General features: G+C 46.9%; 1 protein-coding gene across 5 annotated transcripts in view; it reads left to right on the top strand.

Moving 5' to 3' along the window:
* ADAMTS17 (ADAM metallopeptidase with thrombospondin type 1 motif 17) overlaps positions 1 to 20509 on the top strand; it is a 339534-nt gene that overhangs the window by 132500 nt on the left and 186525 nt on the right. For all 5 annotated transcript variants that reach the window (XM_070496410.1, XM_044762847.2, XM_070496403.1 and 2 more), the window contains exon 8: positions 11480 to 11585. In XM_070496410.1, the coding sequence (XP_070352511.1) occupies positions 11480 to 11585 (106 nt within the window). The remainder of the gene's footprint in view (positions 1 to 11479; positions 11586 to 20509) is intronic.

Raw genomic sequence — 20509 nt, 5'->3', positions numbered from 1 at the left:
TGAACTGGCGAACCCTGGGCCACTGAAGCGGAGCATGTGAACTTAACTGCTATGCCACCAGGCTGGCCTCAAGACAAACTCTTTTTTTCCCCACCTTTATTGAGGCATAATTGACAAATAAAATTGTAAGCTGTTTGAAGTATACAGTGTGATAGTTTAATATATATACACACATTGTGACTAGATTCTGCCATTATGATAATTTTATATACGGATACTTTGTAACACATCCATCATCTTACATATTTACCTTTTTTTTTGGTGATAATGTTAAAATTCTACTCTCTCAGTAAAATTGCAATTATGTGATACAGTGTTATCAACTATAGTCACCATGTTATATGTTCAATCCTCAAATAAAAACTCTTGTCATCTAAATTGGCCAATAATCTTGACTATTCCCAGATTATTAAATGAGGTCCATACTCTCCTATTTCACTTTTATGTATGTATCTCACTTTTATTTTTTAAATTTTAATTGAAGTATAATATACATATAGACAAGTATAACTAGGTGTACTGCTCAATGAATATTCACAAACCAGGTACCTTGTGTATCCAGAACCCAAATCAAGAAATAAGGTATTACCAACCTCTGGGAAGACTCTCTCATGCCCCTTTAGTGTCTGTTTCCTTCAGGGTAACCATGACCTGAGGTTAATTCTTAATCACTTAGTGAATTATTATAAGGTGAACATCTTTGTGACCATCAAAGCTTGTGACCCTGGTCAAGCACTAGAGTTCATCAGCCATGCAGATGCCCCTCCCCGGCCCCATCTCAGTCACAGTCCCTCTCTTCCCACAAATAAATATTTCCTGGACATATGCAGTGACAACTCCCTCGTATCTCCCAGCTTTGTGCCCTTGTGATTTTCAAATGAGTCAACATGAAAAGAATGACAGCATTTGTGTTTCCTGACTTGCTAAGTTTGGCCCTGTACACCTGCAATACCCATAGCTGCTGGTTCTTCTTTTGTTGAGATTCACTAAGCAAAACCAGCAGCAATGCTCCTTTTCACATGTTTGACAGAAATTTGTGGGCCTACTGTGCACCTCTCTAGGTGCACAGGTTCCCACACAAACCCAGAAGGTTGATTCCTAAGCTCTCTGCTCCTTGAGCCTTCTCTCAGGAGGACCCTGCTGCCTTTACTTGACATTCTTTGGAATTCTCTGAGAATTTGAAGAGTAGATTTTAGCCTCTGATTTTTCAGACCTAGCAATATGTTGCTTTTATGAGTGTTTTGAAACTGGCTCGTTCCTCAAAGGCTGTGTTTATGTGCCTTTTTAAAACATTTCATAGCCACTAGGAATTTTCGAGGAGACCACTGAAGATAGAGATGCTGATGCTGTGAATGATGTGGGTCTACATTTGGCACAACATGCTCTTCTCACTTTTCTCCTAGCTGCCTTAGTCTCCCCCTACAGGCATCACTAGCTCTAACTCGCAGGGCACCTCATTGCCAAATGACTGAGAATGTCCCCTCTGTGCCTGCAAATGCAGCTGGTTGAGGCGTCTTATGATTTTAAGTACAGAGCCATCAGCACTTCTTTGCTGGAGTTCCACTCTGGGACTTCTCTACCAAACGTTTTGGTAGCTATTTGAACCAGGCGCTCATACAACTTTCCAGATCAGACATTGTTATTAAACTATGGTCTGAACAGCAAGCCTGCTCCCATGGCATGTTGGGAGACTGCGGTGTCATGGAGCACATGAGGATGGCAAGTTCTAGTGGCCTCTGTCCTTATCACCCAGGTGAGACACAGGGCACTTCCATTTGTATCCAGGTTACACTCTGGGTGTATTAGTCAGCTCAGGCCGCCATAACAAAATACTCTATAGTGGGTGGCTTAAACAACAAACGTTTATTTTCTCACAGTTCTGGAGACTGGGAGACCAAGATCAAGGTGCCATCAGAATTGGTTTGTGGTGAGGTCTCTCTTCCTGACTGTAGATGGCTGCCTTCTCCTTGTGTCCTCACATGTGTTCTCTGTGCGTGCATAGGCTGAGAGAGGTGTCTGGTGTCTCCTCCTCTTCTTATAAGGACACCAGTCTGATTGGGTTTGAGCTCCACCCTCACAACCTGATTGGGTTTGAGCTCCACCCTCACGACCTCATTTAACCTTAATCACTTCTTTAAAGGCCCTATCTCCAGATACAGTCACACTGGAGATAGGGCTTCATCATAAGGGTTTGCGGGGGACACATGCAGTCCGTTCTTCCTGGCTCTGGCTGTCGTCATGATTTAGCAGTCTTCTCTCATGGCCCTCCCTGTGGCTGCTCTAGTAAATTTAATTCAGCAGGGCTGTTGAGGGAGGTTTTGACTCAAGGCACACACTGGCCTTGAGGAGGCTGGTCAGGAACGTGCTCCTCTTTTCAGGTAGCACTTGACCTCTGCAGGAAGCATGGAAAGCCACTCTCAGATCACCTTTGCAGATATCTGGCCCTGGGGAAGCCTTAGTAGTCTCATTCCCCATACGGAGGAGATATTTTTAGGGAAAACACATCATGCCTCCTCCCAACCTCCCCCCCTACCTAAAACCCTGATTTTCCCTGGGAAGAGGGAAGGCATTCTAACCCCCCAACGCAGGAAAAACACGGTGAGAGAAGACAGAGGAGTCTTAAAGCTGGTGAAGTAGGACTAGCAAAGTTATTGACAAAAATAAATTCTACGCAATACATTTGATGAGAAAATGTGAATGTGTTTAAAGCTTTCAAAATGCGCTTGGGTCCATTGCTATAGGAGTGCAGGCATCAACCTCATACCGCCAGCTTACTGCAAGATCATCCTGTGTTGTCTTCCCAGGACCACATCCACACACGCGCACTCATGTGTGCACAGGAGTGCATGCACACACACAGGAGAGGCTGCAGTGTTGCCGAGGTGCAGACATTGAGCAGGCTTTTTAGGGGGTCACGCTTCCAGAATGGCAAATGCTAGAAGATGGGTCTCTGCCCATCTGTGATGCTCAGGGAGCACGCGCAAGGGTTCAGAGGTCTTTTGAAACAGAACTCAAAGGCTTGCGTCACCTGCCGCACTCAGGGGTGCTGCCTGCAAGTGCTCCCAAACACACGAGGAGCTAACTGTGGTCCGGGGTGCCCAGAAATGTTTGCTGAGTGAACAGAAGTGAGAATGAGGGTATGGCTGTGTGAGGGGGCCCTCTGCTTTGACAGGTGACCCAGAGGGGAGACCCGAGGGTGTGGGGGGCGGCAGTGGGGGACTCTGTGCAAGCTCCATCTCATGTCTCCATTGTCTGCTCTCCACAGAGGCTAGATTTGGACTCGGGTCACTGGGGCAGTTGTCTTTTAGAAACCCCTAGCACCCACCTTTCGGGCCCTGAGCTTGGTTTAGAACAATTCTACTCACTGTTCCACCTGCCTTCCTGTCTTATTGCTGGGCTGGTGTTCTCGAGGCTATTTTCCTAGGCCTGCCCTGCTCTTGTTCAATTTAGGATCTGGCACCTGCACATTGCTGTAATGTACAGGAAGTCAGGAAACACCTGATGAAGTATTTTTCAAAATAAGAGGTTTTGGGGGTCGGCCCAATGACACAGCAGTTAAGTTCGTGTGCTCTGCTTCGGCGGCCCAGGGTTTGCCGGTTTGGATTCCAGGTATGGACCTACGCGCTGCTCCTCAAGCCATGCTATGGCAGGCGTCCCACATAGAAAGTAGAGGAAGATGGGCACAGATATTAGCTTGGGGCCAGTCTTCCTCAGCAAAAAGAGGAGGAGTGGCGGTAGATGTTAGCTCAGAGCTAATCTTCCTAAAAAAAAATAAAAAATAAAAAGATCTTATTGTCAGGGATCTGGACAGATCTTCCTCCTCTGGTGTCCCGAGGTGAACCTGCTGGGGGCCCTTTTTGGTGGATGTCAGGGCCTGTTCCAGAAGCCCCTGAGCCTCTGTGGGTTACTCCAAGGAGAGGACCTTGGTCATTGGAGGAACATTAAGTCTGCCCCATGGAGATCCCCTCCCACATGAAGGGTCCCTGACACAAGTACCATCCTGCCCAAAGGGTGGGGAATCTGTGCGACATCTCCGTGCGCTTGGCTCAGGTTGGTTGAGGTCTGTTGAATATCAACAGTTATTTATTTTTCTTCCCTCCCCCTCTCCAAGAATGTTTTGGTTTCCGCAGAGTGTAGCAAACTATTGGCATAAACTGTTTTGCTTCCAACTTGTAAATCCTAGGGGAAATTGACTCCTCTGTTTACACTTTACTCATTTAACTCATCAAAATGTGGTCTTGTAGGAGCCATGGCTCCAGCCCAGGGACCCTCAAGTTCTCTTCAGGGACTTGCTGTGTGATTCCCTCACCAGGAGTGGCATCACTTCCTAAAGTTCCGGACCCTGGAGATGCCTGGGAAACCCAGCGTGAGGGCATGTTTGTTCTAAGCAGTGAGCATGGCGTAGCACACGTGGTCTTTTCTGACTCTAACCATAAGCAAGAACCCCCCACCACCAAGTCATAGCTCACAGGAATTTGAACTGGCTGAGTTAACCTGTGACACAGAGGCTACTGGGGGGCTCCCAGTTACCAGAAAACCATAATGCAGGGGAGACAGCTGGGGAGCTTCTTTGGGGAAGGTGTCAGCACGTTCATTGCTTGGCTTGGTGACTCCCCACTTTCCCACCTCACCAGCCATTCTCTGTTCAGCAATGGGGGAGTCTGTGTTGGTCAGAGAGATTTACTTCTGTTTTTTCTTCCAAGACCTTTATAGTTTTAGCTCTTACGTTTAGGTCTATGATATACTTGGAGTTAATTTTTGTGTAATGATGTAGAGAAGGGAATCTGACGTCATTCTTTTGCATGTGGCTATCCACTTGTCCCAGCACCATTTGTTGAAAAGACTCTTCTTTCCCTCTATTGGATGCTCTTGGCCCCCTCGTTGAAAATCAATTGACTGTAAATGTGAAGGTTTATTTCTAGAGTCTCAGTTCTGTTCCATTGATCTAAATGTCTATCTTTATGCAAACACCACACTGTTTTGATTACTTTAAGTTTCAAAGTCGAGAATGTGAGCCCTTCAGTGATCAGACTTGGGAGCTGTTATGTTCACTTTGTCCATTTACTGCTTCATTTAACCTTGAGCAAGTTGCTGAGTTTTTCAGTTCATCAGTGTTCTTCCAGGTAAGTAGATGTTAGGCACAGGTGTTTTTGAATTGCAGTGGCAGCTTCTGCAATGCTCATGTTTAAGGAAGGAGCTGATGGCCCTCTTTGAGGCATTGCCCTTACCCTTGGTCCATGGTGTAGGAATAAAGACCTTGGCTAACTCATCTTCCTGCCACCATGACTGACCCCAAGGGACTCAGAAGAAGAGAAGCAGGGAGAAGGGGTACCTACTGGTGGTGGGATAGCTCAGACAAGGCTAGGGCTGGGAGGGGTTATCCAGCCGTGCTCTTGGAAGATAGGGGCACTGAGCTGGGGCAGAAATCCACAGGCAGGGCCAGATCTGGAAGGCAGTGCTTCTCAGTCCCAGGCAGTGGGACCACGCCACTCAGGCCACCTCTCCTGCCAGTGTTCCAGAGCCTTGCTGTTGACATTCTTTCCCAGTTTGTTGGAAGCTGCATCTGTGCTTCAGCATATATGGGGCTCCATCCACTCTGTGTGGAACCTTTCAGGGCACCAGTGACTTAACAGTGGCCCTGTGGACTGCTGACCTCCGAGAGAATGCGGAAGCAAAATCGCAGAGGAGAATGGACCTGAGGTAGTTAAATAATTTAGCTAGTACAGAGTTAGGAAGTAAGTAGCACTTAAATGAAACTGAATTTCCTTATTGCAATAGGTAAAGACTTCATTGTGCCTGATAATAGGACGTGATTTTCTTAGAATGCAGTTGATTTTCCTCATTCATGGATTCTTCATTTGTGAATTCGCCTACTCACTGAAACTGATTTGTAACTCCAGAGTCAATGCTGGCAGAGCTCTTTTGGTCATTTGCAGACACATGGAGAGCTGCAAAATACTTGAGTCACTCAACAGGCACATTCCCCGGCAAGGTCAAACAAGGGAACGCTTTCCTTCTTGTTCCAGCTCTTGAACTGTCAACAGTGTCCTTTTCAAGGTCTATCTGGTGGCACATTTTTCGAATTTTTATGCTTTTTGTTGGTGATTCTGCTGTTTTGAATGGCCTCCAAGGATAGTGCCGAAGTACTGTCTAGTGTTCTGAAGCATAGGAAGCTGTAGTGTGCCTTACGGAGAAGATACTAGGTGAGCCTCCTTCAAGCATGAGTTGTAGTGCTGTTGACCGTGAGTTCAATGTTAACGAATCAACAATATATATTAAATAAGGAGGGTTCTTTTTTCTTTTGAGGAAGATTAGCCTTGAGCTAACACCTACCGCCAATCCTCTTCTCGCTGCTGAGGAAGACTGGCCCTGAGCTAATATTGTGCCCATCTTCCTCTACTTTATATGTGGGACGCCTGCCACAACATGGCTTGATAAGTGGTGCATAGGTTGCATAGGTCCGTGCCCGGAATCCGAACCCACAAACCTCAGGCTGCTGAAGCAGAGCGTGCAAACCCAACTGTTGCACCACCGGGCCAGCCCCTTGAATAAGGTGTTTTTAAACAGAAACACACATAAAACTAAGTTATGTATTGGTTGACAAAAGTGTGGCCAGAGGCTCACAGGAACCAAACCTTGTATCTCCTGGGAGCAAAGTTTCTATATTTGAGAATTCAGTGTTCACAGCAATTTTTTAGAATCTTAACAACCAAAAATAACAGGAATCTACTGTAGTTATTTTTCATTTGTCCCATCCTAGACGCTAAGACATTTGCTCCTAAATGTTATTTACAAATTCAAATCGTACCTCCAACCGCTCAGTGAAGTTTACAAAGCACAGGGACTTGCCCCTGGGCCTTAACTGCACCTCAGTCTCACCCACATGACTGCCGAGGGAATAGCCATAAATCGCCTTCTCCTGATTGGCAGTGTGGTGTCCCAGAGATAACCATGATGGTGTTGGTACGTTGAGCAGTTTGTGGGAGAAATCTCGAGGGAGAAATCTTGACCGTTTCTCTCTGAGGCAGAGTTTGAGAAGGTCTGAGTAATGGGCAGCAGGGCCAACAGCTGCAAACTGTTTACACGTGACAATTTGCTGGATAAACCAGAGTTTATACAGTTGTGTGTTGTTTACTCCTTAAATCTAGAAAGGATCATCCGGTCAACTCCGAGTTTAAGAATTACGTGCTTATGCCATGCAGTTTTCTACTGAAAAAGAAAATAATTAAACCTCCTCACCCATTTCCTCTCCAAAATTGTGCTCCTATCAAGGAAAAGAAAAGAAAGGCAAGGAGTCAGAGTGTCCACACTGAGCTGATAAGGCTGGGAAGAGGGGTCAGGAGGCTCTGGGCAATGCAGTCTTCTTTTTTGGATGAGTTAGATAAACTTCTCCAGGTGTCAGAAAAGCTCTTTACAGCCCTTCCTTTCTACCCTCAGCATTTCAGGTTTTTAAAAGTGTGTTTTGCTTCCCTAATCTGTGCCAGGGGTGCAGTAGAGATGGAGCGAGTCGATTATGTGTTGACTTTGAACTTCCTTCATATCTGCTGCCTGCAGGGCTGGTACACTCAGAGTCAAAATGCAGAGAGGTTATTTTTGTCTCTCGTCTCTGCCTCTGCTCTATGTCACCTTGGATAAATATAACCAGTAACTTTAATTTTCATAGCAAGTACATATTCATTGTATTAGGTTTAAGGCCAAAAAAAAAAAGAAGAAAATTAGAAAGATCTGTAAGGAGTTCACCGTGTCCTAGAGACAACTACTGTCAATAGCATTGCGTATAGCCCTCGAGTCTTTTTATCTGTAGGATTAAAAACATTTAGACTTAAGCACATGAAATCTTTATCCCACCCGCATTTCTGCATAAGTGCACTTTAAAGATTTATGAAAATCTTCTAAATCCTCAAAGATCGTTCACTCTTTTTGTTACCAAAGCTTTGGTGAGGTAGGCCCAGGGTTTGCCTGGAGGAGCACGGGTGTTGGAGGAAGAGAGCTTTGCACTTGTATCCGAGTCTGGGCCCTCATCAGCCACATAACTGGCTACCGAGCCTCCATTTCCCTGTCTGTAAAATGGGACCAGTAATACCTGCCAGGTAAGGGAGGGTCATGCATGCAGAGCGGCGCTTGCTCAGAGAGAGGAGCCTAATAAATGCCAGTTGCCGTTCTGCTTCCCTTTTGTTCCAAGGAACAAACATGTGGAATTAATGTTTGTAAAATTCCAAAAGGAAGTTCTGTGATTTCTTTTGTGGAGAATTTTAAATCTTCGAAGGCTGAAACCAGTGAAAGTACCACTCTAGGGCCTGAGAAATCCTTGCTGTCTGTGTAGGAAATTCCAGTTACGCAGGCAAGTCCCTCTGCATCCACAGCTTCAGCACTGATGTTAGGAGAATTTTGTTTACAGACTTCATTTTTTAATAAAAGAAATCAACATAGAGAAAATTGGTTTTTGCTTATTTCTTGACAAGCACCGATGTGGGGCCGGGTGCCAGGTGGGGTTTTCTGTGTTGGTGCCTTTGCAGCCTGAGGTGCTGGGAGCGTCTCCGTGTCTCCACACACCCTCCTCCATAGACTGCTCTTTCTTTCCAGGAAACATCAGATAGTTGTGAGATTTGTTTCCTGCTGAAGCTCATGCTTAAGTACCATTTATTCCCTGCAGCTCTTACTTGTACAACAACCTGGAATTTTCTCCAGACTTTGTTTTGTGAGTTCTAAGCATTTCCACACCGTTGCTCATAAACACATGGCGGCTCCTGTGCTTGTTATCACAGGCCATTTTCTTTTACGCATTTTGCCTTGCTCGGTTTTATGACCAGGTTGTTCACGATTGGAATAAATCCTTAAAAGCACTAGACCTTAATCCACCTTTGTGTGAGAGCATTATAAATAAACTGATCCTTTGTTTTCTAATTAAAAAAAAATTATCTGTGCCTTGGAAAAATTAAAATGCGATTGTTGGAAGGCTCTTTGCTTCACTGTTTCCCTAGCCTTGGTGTTACCTAATTAGACTGGAAACTCAGGACTGCCCGCTCCGGGTGCTGTGTGATGCTGAGGCCAGCGATGTGTTTGTGCGGCATTTAAAGTCTGCTGGTTCAGCAGGCGCTCTCAGGACAGCAGGCTCAGCGCAGCTGGCCTGAGACGTCTCCCTTCCCCTCCTCCAGACGGCTTCCCTGGAGTGTGCACAGCTGATTGTCTTAGAATTGATTTGTCCACCCGGGAGGCTGCGGCCTGGACTGGGAGGGCACTGCTGAGTGTGCGTTTGTACGTGTGTGTGCTACGTGTGTATACCGTCAGCGCCGTGTAAAGGCATTCCACCTACTCACTCACTGCTCGACTGCTTGTAGCAACCCACAAAGCCTTTTTAAACAAAACCAGAATAATGACCTTGAAGGCACTGAGAAGCCGGATCCTGTCCTTTCTGATTGTTGTTTTTTTCCTTCCAATAGTCTGCCTGGCTGGATGATGATGTCCACGTGCAAAAAAAAAAAAAAGCATCTTGAGGCCAAATAAGATTTCATTTTTTTTCTTTCTTTTATAATTCTTCAACCTTGGCCAAGCATGTTGCGTGTTTCCAAATAAAAAGAGACAGGTGGTGCGATGCCTGGCTTGGTGTACCGAATGTGAGCCGAGCGCTGGAGCTGCGTCTCCCCGCAGACCTGGCTCCTTATGGGCTTCCTCTGCACCCTGAGAAGGGGTTTGGGAAGGAGGGAGCTCCCTGTGTGTGGCTGAGGTCCGCCCCAGTTTGAATTTGATGCCAATAAAGAGGATGGTGGTTTAGCTCTCTGGGAGCAGGCAGGGAGGTTCTTTTTTAATTAATTAGTTCCCCCATCCTGTTCTCCTCCACCTTCTGCCATCTCCTTCCCTCTGCAACTCTTGTGCCTGCGAGGCCACTGTCAGCTCCTAGACACCTTGTGCAGTTAGTGAAAAGGGTCCTCCAAACAAGGCTGCGTGCAGCTTGATGGTGGAACAGGTGCCGTGCATGGAGCCCCTCCCAGGGCACGGGGCTGGTGGACAGAGTCCAGCTGAAAGAGCTTCCATTCGCCCTGTCACCAGGCAGTGCTGGGCAGTGCCTGCCTGGCCATCGGGCTAGCAGAGCCACTGCCTGCCCCACACCCCTTTTGACATCACAGTGAGGGGAATACTGAGCCTTCTCTGCCTTGTGACCTGCCAGCCACCCGGTGCCACCACCCACTCATTCATTTCACAGGGCATATTGGAAGAGTCAGAGGCCACTGGCTACGGGAGTGCAGCTGTTTCCAGTCCTCACTTGAGTACTCTTCCAAGCCCTGAGGGTGGGGGTGGGGGTCCATGGACTCCCACTTTCGTTGAGATAAGCCCTGGGGGTGCCTGTGTCATCGAGCGTGTCCATCCTGGGTGCAGAGATAGCAGAAGCTGAGAGGAAGCATATAGAGCTGTCGTGGGCAGTGTCAGCCTGGAGATGTGGCCAGGGCAGGGCTGACTGCCCAGCATTCCTCAGACGTGCCTGGTTCATCTAAGGCCCCTGAGTTGTTTACACACATCCCTCCACCAGAATAGCGTTTCTCCCCTGAGAAACTTCCTTGCAATCTCCAGAGGCTGGCGGCTTTCCGTCCTCTGTACTCAGCCCTTTGCCCACACCATTCCTCTGCATCTGCGTTCTTCCTGCTGCACTGGTTCTGTTTTCCAGTCTTGGAGAAGGTCCTGAGGCCTAATCAAGTGTGTGCGGAGGTGAATGAGTTGGTCTGTGGGGCTCATCCTCACTGATGACTCCCTGGCCCTCCCTATTCCAACATTCTCTGACTCCCTCTGGGTCTGTCTCATGCTCTCTTCAGGGCTCCTGAAACATTCTCCTGAACATTCTGCACAGCCTTCTCTGGCTTGCCCTGCGTGAGCCCCAGCCCTAAGCCATGCTCACACCATGAGAGCATTGACCCTGACAGGGCTGGGACTGGGGTGAGGGGAAGGAGGTGCCCAGGGTGCAGAATTTAAGGAGGCACTCCCTCCTTTTCTGCGGCATGCAAGTGCAAGGTCAGCTCCTGAGAGAGACACTGTCCTTAAACTGCACATTGGGTCTTGCCTTGCTCGCCTTACCTTGTCCCAGCCCCGAATGCTGAGAAGTTGGACAGTATTCCAGCACCAGGTGCCAATCTAGGTGACTTTGGGAAAGTTACCTTTCCTCTCTGAGCCTCAGTTTCTCTGTTACTGCTGTCCTGGGTGATGAGCACTAAATTAGATAATATGTGTAAATTGTTCAGCATGTTGCCTGATGCGTAGTAAATCCTTGACAGATGTTTGTGGTGGGTACTATTATCATTAGGCAAATACAAAAGCATCATATGCGAGCCAATCCCCCATATGAGCTCTGGAATGATGGATTCAGCCCCTGATCATCATCGTCCCAGTTTCCCCTCTCTTGATAGTGCGTGATGTTGACCATGTGGACCTTTCCAGAGAGGTCAGGGCCTCCCGTGTTCTGAAGAGGATGTGTTTTGTGTCTCTGCTGCAGGAATTGCTTACTTAGGAGGTGTGTGCAGTGCTAAGAGGAAATGTGTGCTTGCCGAAGACAATGGTCTCAATTTGGCCTTTACCATCGCTCATGAGCTGGGCCACAAGTAAGTATCAGTCTCCCTCTTTAAATTCCTTTCTGGATCTTTTTGCATTTGAACTCTCTAAGTTCTAAAACATTGCTGTTCTGTGCCTTTACTTCCACAATACAGACCTAGGCCAGCAAACCAGGGTCCCAGCCCTTCAGGGAACCCGAGAGATCACTGAATAGACTGGCTCTGAGAGTTGCAATGTTAATTTGATGTTCGTGTCTATTCTTAAATCACACCCTGTAAAAGGAAGAGGTTTTTCTCAGATTGTCTTCTTTAATTGCATTTCCTTTCCTGGATCAGGATGATCCACTCTATTTGATTCACTCTGAATATGTGGTTCAAATGATGGGATCTGTCTGCATACTGTTAACTTCCTATTTTCTTTTCAGCCACTTTCAAACAAAGTTCAAATTTCTAAGGGCAGAATGTCAGTGTCTTAGTTTTAAAGAATTAATAGCTACTGCCTTTGCACATGGAAGTTCTTATGTTGAGGAGGAAATAACTGCAGAACGAGAGAATCTCAGGCAACCTCCTGGTTTTTCAGATGAGGAAACACAAGGTCACAGGGGTTGAGTGGCTGGCCCAAGGTTGAGATCACCTGCAGGAAGTCTCAGGCGGCAGAAAGCCAGCTGACTCTAAACCTGCGGCCTGACGGTTTACTCTTTTTCTTGGAGTAGATGTCTATTTTGTATTTCTGTGAAGGAGAAAAGAACTTAAAAAATAAATAAATAAATTGAGGAGGCCAGAGCAGGCAAAACAATGGGAAATTTTATATTGGATTGTGTAGAACAAAATTAATGGAAGTCTAGTACTTGGGGGGAAAAAAATGTAGTTTTTAAGTTTTCTAATGACCTACATAGTAAGATGCCTGGAACTCGAAATGTGAACTCAAGTTTCTGCAAGAGTAAAGGATGTATAATGTATACAGACTACGAAAGCAATTGTTTTCCTCTAGTATTAGCCATATCTGTGGCTTTATTTTTTTATTGTGTTTGGTTTATTTGGTCCCATTTTAATTTTTTCACTCCTGTAGGAGGGTTTGTTTGTAGATTCATCTATACCTGTTGGATATCATGATATGTGTACAGTGCGTGAAAATAACCTTATGTGTATTTCCTGGGATTAAGGAGGGAATAACATGTTATAGGCCAAGGGAAGTAAGAGGAGCAGTTATCTCTAAGTACAGTTACTTCATCTTGGCAGTATTTTTAGAATGTTGATGACAATACTTTGCCTATACCATTTTTCCTTCACTACTAGAAAATTTCAAAAATTAATTGTAATCCAATTTGTATTCATATCTCTTATTTGTGAAAAAAAAAAAAAACACCAAAAACTATACCCGAGAGTGGTTGCTGAAAGAAAATGTCCATCGTAAATCAACACAACTTTTGCAAACATCTTCTCAGTATCACATGACCCGCCCAGCCAGCCATAGTACCTCGGAATCAACCATCTAATGGTTGTGGGAATGCAGAGTTGTCAAAGCATTTCCCAATGTGCAGGCTGTTGTGGATCTTTGAATAGAAATATTTCTATGAACTGCAATATCCCATGGTAGCATTTAGTGCCAGGGCGCATACCAAAGTGCTCTTTGCACCTGCGTGTGAGCACACACATGCTGCATACAGGCTTTTTCATCTTGGACCTTAAGAACACAGAGGGCCATTTTCTCCCTGATGATCTGTGCAGTTGTGCTGGATCCAGCATTGGAGTCTTAGGATGGGAGGTCTGCGGAAATGAGTGGTTGGGTTCGGTCATACTTCAGTAGCCTTTAGCTACAGGCTGTTTAGAACTTCTTGGAGGACTCTCTATAGCTTGCTGTTGAACTCTAATTACCTACAAAAACAAACACTTTGTTGTTAATCAAAGCCAATAAATCCTGTAGCATTTGTCCCTACCCCACCTGAGTGGTTACAGTTTTCCCAGGAAAGCCTGTTGTCTCTGATTATTCACGAGGCTTGGGAAGCAGATTCCCCAAGGATGAAGCCACATTCTTTCCAAGTGTGGACCCCTCTGGTCACCTAGGCTCAGGGCAGCATGGGAGTGTGGAGCATGTGTGGGGCCTTGAAAAGGCTGAGACCAACCCGCACTCTCAGTGAGGCCCCTGGCCAGGCTGCTTCACAGATGCGAAACCTGGAAACGGTTCCATATTTTGGAATAGAGTGGAACAAGTTAACTCCATGTTCCTTAAAGCACGTGTGAACTAAGGTAGGATGGGATGGTATTCTCAGTGGACCTAATGACTTGCCCGTGCTCTCCAAGAAGGAAAGCGTACCCTTCTGTGTACCCATGGAAAGTCCCCAGGGCGCTCACCCTTCTGGTCCCAAACCATGTAATACTGATAAAGTGAAACATCTCTTCTGAAGGATGGGTGCAGCTGTGCTTTGCACGTGGCACGTGGGTAGGTGCGGCCCTTTTTATACCTCATATAAGGGTCAACGTGAGTAGGTACTCTTAGATCCGAATGTCAGGAGAAAAATTCACTTTCCAATGTGAGCTACATATTCCATTTATCAGACGGTAAGAGTTGTGTAAGTTAACATGATTTTCTTTCTGTTTTGGCTCTCAGAAAACACAAAGCTAAATTTAAAGCTCATTTCCAGCAATCAACTCATCTGAGTCCTGGAATTGTGTTTTTCTCCCTCTTTCTAGTGTCTCTTTGTATGCATGGTTTTATTTTAAATATTTATGGTTCAAAAATAATTTATTTGGTACTATAAACTAACTCCAATCCAATTTGCAATCAAATGGGTTCTAAATTATAAATTAAACAAAACATTCTTTCCATAGTAATGTAAATGCTGCTTAGAACGTGAATGAATAATGTATGAATGATGTTTAAAGTCGAATCAGATCTCTCATTTATTGAGCATCTATTTTGTTAGATGCTGTGCATTCATTATGCTATTGAATCAGTCCTGTGAGGGAGGTATTAATTAGGATTTACTTTATAGATTAGGACACTAGTATTACTTTTTAAAAATTTTCTAGTCTCTACCTAAAATGATTTGGGATCACTTATATGATAATATACCCATGAAACAGGGCCATTAAAATAAGGACTGAAGTTATAAGAAATAGGTAATAAAGAAGAGAGCTTGTTATACATCCAGAAAAACCAAGTACCTTCAGTTTGCTGCCAGCCAAGGCGGAAAGGACGATAAATGGCATAGTACAGCTGCTGCTAGCTGGCAGAAGAAAGAAATGTGTCATCAAGGGTGATTTCCCTAGGAAATTCAAGTCTTGTAGAGGAGATTGACAGCTTTCTGATGAAGATCCTGATAAAGAAGTCGGGCTGTTGGGGCTGACCTGGTGGTGTAGCTGTTAAGTTTGCATGCTCTGCTTCGGTGGCCCGGGATTCACACGTTTGGATCCCAGGCACAGACCTATTTTCATGGCTCATGAAGCCATGCTGTGGTGGCGTCCCACATACAAAATAGAGGAAGACTAGCATAGATGTTAGCTCAGGGACAATCTTCTTCAAGCAAGAAGAGGAGTATTGGCAACAGATATTAGCTCAGGGCCAATCTTCCTCCTTACCAAAAAAAAAAAAAAACCCAAAAAACAAAAGGTAGAAAATGCTCCAGCCCTGGCTTTAGATAAGGACTGAAGGATTTGCAATTCCTGGTGGGGGCCATGGGTGAGAACCTGAGAAGGGCTGTTCTCTTGTTCCTGCCAAGAGGGTGAGTTGGGTTCACACAGCAGCTGTGCTGACAATGGCTTTGAGGTTTTCTAATGAGCATCCATGACCTTCGTTGCCTTCTTGCCGATGAAAGACTGCCTGGTAGGCAGCTGCATGGTACTTTTGGTTCACCTAGTGAATGGAAATGTGGTAGTGTGAGCATAGGAAGGCAGCTCCCTCCCTGTCTTGTCGTGGGAGCTTGAGAAACCCAACTGAAAATGAGACTTTTTAGCCTGTGTCCTTTTGTGCCTGTCTTCATCCTGCAGTGACCATGAGAAAGAGATAATCCTGAGTGTGAGAAGATGGCTCTGATGGACCTCTTTTACTCTAGAGGGCCATAGTTGCCAACTGTTACTGGTTTTGGCTGAATCAATGAAGAAGGGGGCCTTCCTTGAGAGAAACAGCCCAGCTGGGCCATCACTGCCCAGGTTTTCTTCCTCAGGAAAGCAGGACACGGTGCCTTGTGGTGGACCTCAGTGTCCAAGATGTTTATCAATATTTGGTTAAAAGAGAAAGAGGGACAGCTAGAAGCAAGCATTTGTTTCTCTCAGACAAGCTCCTGCTTTTGAGGCTCAACCATGATTAGTCATGGGAAGGACTCTCCCCTGATAAGGTTAGGAGCTCAGATTCATGCTAACTGCCCATGAGACAAAGCAAAAGAAAAAAGTCGAGTGACACCCTTATCACTGAAGGAGAGGCTCGGTTGTGACTTAAGTATAATATTAAAATGACTAGGTATAATCCAGCCATTGGAATTTTGGAATACATTGTTTGCTATGATTTGGAAGTTTTAGTATAAAATAGAGAAAGCAAATGGTTCTGTGACAGCTGGTTAGAATGCCTTTTCTTTGGGGGAAAATGGGTCTAATATGCTGCGATTAGGCCCAGGGGAGGCAGTTGATTGGCGTGAGCCGTCCCTCATGCAGTTGGAGGCCGGGAGGGCAGAACCAACTCTCAACTGAACGTTCAGGGCCCAGGGAAACCCACAACGCCATATACACAGCATGCTTCTCAATCAGCTAAGATAGAGAGCTGCCGAGAAATGTCTAAACAGACGGCCTTCTAGGTGGGGTGATGAGAGAGGGGAGGGAATCTGCTCGGCGCATGCTCAGCCACCCACTCAGGAAAAAAAAGGACATATCTTTATGTGTAGAAATAACCAGCTTTCCCTTACAGAAAATGAATCTCTGCCTTCGTTGGATTTAGGAGACTGTTGGATAAGCCTGAGCCAGATCGATGCCTACCTTGAGAGTCATTCCAAACTATGTGACCTCTCTACCCCAAGTAAATGTAGCAAAGGCGCTCCAGACAGGCCCAAAAGCTCTGCCTCATATTCTGTATCTGGGGTCCCGCTGCCTCTACTTGGGGGGAACCTTCTCCCACCTGCTCTTCCTGAGGTTTTTCCCGACTTCCATATGCTCTTTCTTGGTTCTTTCCATTCTGGAATGCACCTCTCTTCTGGTCGGCTGGCTCAGCTTGTGGCCTCTGAAAAATGCTGTCTTCAGGGAACCTGGTGTAGGTGACATCTTGGCAGTGATGCACAAGAGGAGCACTTGACGCATTTCAAAGTGCGAGCGGTCAAGCCTCACCCTAGATCAGTTAGACCATGCCCTGTGTAAGAGAGAGCTTAGGAGGGCTCTCCAGGAGTTTCCCACTGCACATGTGACATCTTAGGGGTTTCATTGTTGCTTTCTGGCCTCATCTGCCTTCTTGCTTCCATCTCTTGTCCCCACCCTCATCCGCCCCTCTGGGCCATCCTCAGGGTTGAGCCACAGCAGTGCTGGCTATGGGCCTGCTCTCCTGGCTCTTGCTCACCTCTCTTTCATCACCCTGAATTCCATGCCCTTTGCCGCTTCCCTAACACCGCACTAGCCAGTACCACTCACAGCTGGCGAGGCAGGTGAAGAAAAGCCCAGCCTCCCTGCGAGTCGCCATTGTGGGTAGGCTTAGTCCGATCGTCCCTCATCTGTTACCTTCCGGGAGACATCAACGAGGGCTCAGAACAGAGCATAAAGTGACCTGTGGTAGGAAAAATGTGACCAGTGGAAGCCTGGAAGTGGAAGGGGAGATGCAGGGGTAGAGGGACAGGTGGGGCCCACAGGAGTGTTGTACCCCATAGAGGGCCGAGGTACTGAGTACGTGAGGACTCAGAAATGAAGAGAAATGCAGGGCTGAGGTTTAGAGATATGAACGTCCTGATAAGGAGCTATGTTTGGTGATATAGCAGTCACGTGTGCATGCAGACATGCAGCTAGTTATAAATGGACTCGGTCACAACAATGTGTGGTGCACAGCTGGGTTCTCAGGCCCACACAGACGCCCATGGCCCCCAGGAACCATGCCACCGTTTGGAAGCACTACCTGGCTGATGTGGCTCCGAGGAGTGTTGAAGCATGAGCAGAGCAGGGACTTTATTCCATGCTCCATCCTACGCGGACAGAGGGCAGGCGGGATGCCGCCGTGTGCCCTGAAGTAACAGGTGGGATCCATGGCCCCAGGCAGGTCACATGTGAAGCTTGGTATCCACTGGTGAAGACACCTGTCAAAAGCTAGATCCAGGGACTCTGGATGTTTCCACTAGAACATGACACTGCAAATGTGAGTTCAGGGCAGTGGACGTCAGAAGGATGTCCCATTGACGTGTGCCTGGAGATATGTTCACCTGGTGTCCAGCGTGGAACATGGACCAAATCTGATCCCTGAGAATCACAGCTGATGGGCAGAGGGTGGACGAGTCTGGGAGGGCTGGGGAGAGGAGGGCTAGGGAGGGGAGAGTTGTTCTGGGGGAAATGTTCTCATAACTGGAGTCGACACAATTCAAACTGAAAAGAATTCTCTCAATCCCAGAACAGGAAGTAAGGAAAGCCATTATCCAGATGTGTGAAGAGGGGAAATCTTTGTCTGTGATCTGTATGAAGAATGGGCTGCCTGGTTCAGTGCGGGGAGACGCAGTGTGAACGCAGGCCAGACGTGAGCAGGCAGGTAGCCTGCCAGCGGACAGCGCTGGCAGCTGCGCTCTTGCCCGCATCCTTTGCCTGGGCGTTCAACCCAGTAGGCACAGCACAGGCATCACGTGGGCCAGCTGTATAAGGAGGGTACAGCAGAGAGAGGATTTCTGGAAATGTCATAACTGTTTAGAAATCCCACGGGGAGAGGGGAGTATGCTTTTGTTCTAGTTGGGATTAGGGCAGTTGGGTTCAAATACAGGCGTCAGCCTTTCTCACAGAACAGAAAGAGGGGGTGCCTCCCCCCAGGATGTCTGCAGGGAGGCCTGGGTATCTCCCGTCTGGTTCTAGAGCAGGCAAGTCCTGCGCTGGGTTTTCAGACGAGTTCCTCCCTGGCTCACTGGGTCTTATCCTCCTTTTCCACTCAGCTCCCACAGCCTCCCACAGCCTCCCTTCCAGACTGAAGGGTAATCAGTGGTGCTAGCGGTGTGCAGGGCTCTCAGGTTTCACGCGAGGTGTTTGGAGTGATTCCTGAGTCCCATTTCCTCGGCGTTTGGCCCCTGGATCAAAGTCGGTGTGTGAGCATCCGCCCGGTGCGGCTGCCTTATCCAAATTCCAGAGTTATACAAAATATTCAGGCCTCATTTCCTTTTATTTTATTATTTGTTAAATTTGCTGCTCAAAATTGCAAGCGCTTTCACGGTAGTTTAGAAGCCACCTTCCTCACGTCTTCACTGAGCCAGAATGGCTTGTGACTTCAGATGAAGCGGTGCTGGAGGATTTGCAAGGTGGCCATCAGTCGGGCTGCACCCTGCGCGGCTTCTCAGCCCCACTCGGCGTTGCCCTGAGCGCATCCTTCATAACAGCTCTGCCTTTCTCCTCTCCTCCTCCCCGCTCCCACACAAGTAAAAGAAGAATTTCCTTCTGGTCCCTCCGAAACAGGTGATTCTGAATGCGAGGTGAGGTGTCCAGAGCAGCAAGGAGCATTGTAACTGACGGCCCTGTTTATTTTTATTTTAAAAAATTATTTTATTGAGGTCATACTGACTTATAATGTTATGTAAGTTTCAGGTGTGCCTTTTTATATTTCCATTTCTGATGACCCTCTTTAAATGGCTTTTCTGCCCTAAGCAGGATTTCTCACTGCCCAGCAATCACAGGAGTTGCAGAGAAATTAGCCTGATTTCCTCTGGAGTCTTATTCCTGAGGCACAGTCGAATGTGAGGCAAGAATACTTCTTTCAGTTGCCTGGAAAGCCCAGAGCCGCTGTCCTTAAGAGGACCTCGTCCACAGCCTTCCAGATCTGTCCAGGCCAGGCCAGGGAGGGGAATACAAACAAAGGGGAAACCATTAAAAGCTCTTCAGCAAGCACGCAGATTCGGTCCCACCTGCATTCTGAGCAGCCAGTCCCAGCAGCTATTGGCTGGACATTGTCGCCGTGATAGAAAATCCAGCTGGATGTGAGGCGTCTGCTGCCCCCAGGGCTTCATTACTGTAATAGGGCAGGTTGCAAAAGCTGAGCGGGTGTTTGTCTTCACCCCAGGACTTGTTTGCATTTAATTATCGAGTGGACTGCCTTCCCTGAAACGATGTCGTCCGAGATGATGTTTGAAGAGACAGCAGGAGGGTTGAGTTTGGCTGAAGAACCAAATTCTGAAATCCCCTCAGAACTTCCTTGTATTACAGACTATTCCAGGAATTAGATGAGATCCAGTTTTCTCATTAAATTGCCAAAGCTTCTGGCAGCTTCACCTAAATGGCTTCTTTCATGGTTCTCAGACCTGGAAGGGACATCTGAAGTCATTTTAGCCTCATTTTGCACATGGCGAGTTGCTTCCCTTCCCACAGCTCTAAGTGGCCAAGGGGAAGACTCAGACCCAAGCTGCAGGCCACGGTGCGGTGCCCTGTACACAAGGGGACTGAACTCATGCTGAGGCCAAGCCCTCCTCATGTGGCTCTCCTAGTAACTGGGTTGATTTACCTTTATTCAGAAAGACACCTTCTGCTGATATGGCTAGGGTTTATAAGTACTATGGGAGGTGGCAGGGGTGTGATCTGATGCAAATTTATCTACAGACGAAGTGCTCTGTTATGGACTGAATACTTGTGTCCCCCCAAATTCATATATTGAACTCTAACCCTCATTGTGATGGTATTTGGAGATGGGGCCTTTGGGGTGTAATTTGCTCATGAGGGTGGAACCCTCATGAATGGGATTAGTGGCCTTATAAGAGGCCAGAGAGCTAGCGCACTCTCTTTTGGCCATGTGAGGATACAACGAGAAGGCAGTCATCTGCACCCTAGGAACA

Source organism: Equus asinus, chromosome 2 (genome assembly GCF_041296235.1).
Source record: "Equus asinus isolate D_3611 breed Donkey chromosome 2, EquAss-T2T_v2, whole genome shotgun sequence".
NCBI classification, from domain to species: Eukaryota; Metazoa; Chordata; class Mammalia; order Perissodactyla; family Equidae; genus Equus; species Equus asinus.
This window is presented reverse-complemented; position numbering and strand designations above follow the sequence as displayed.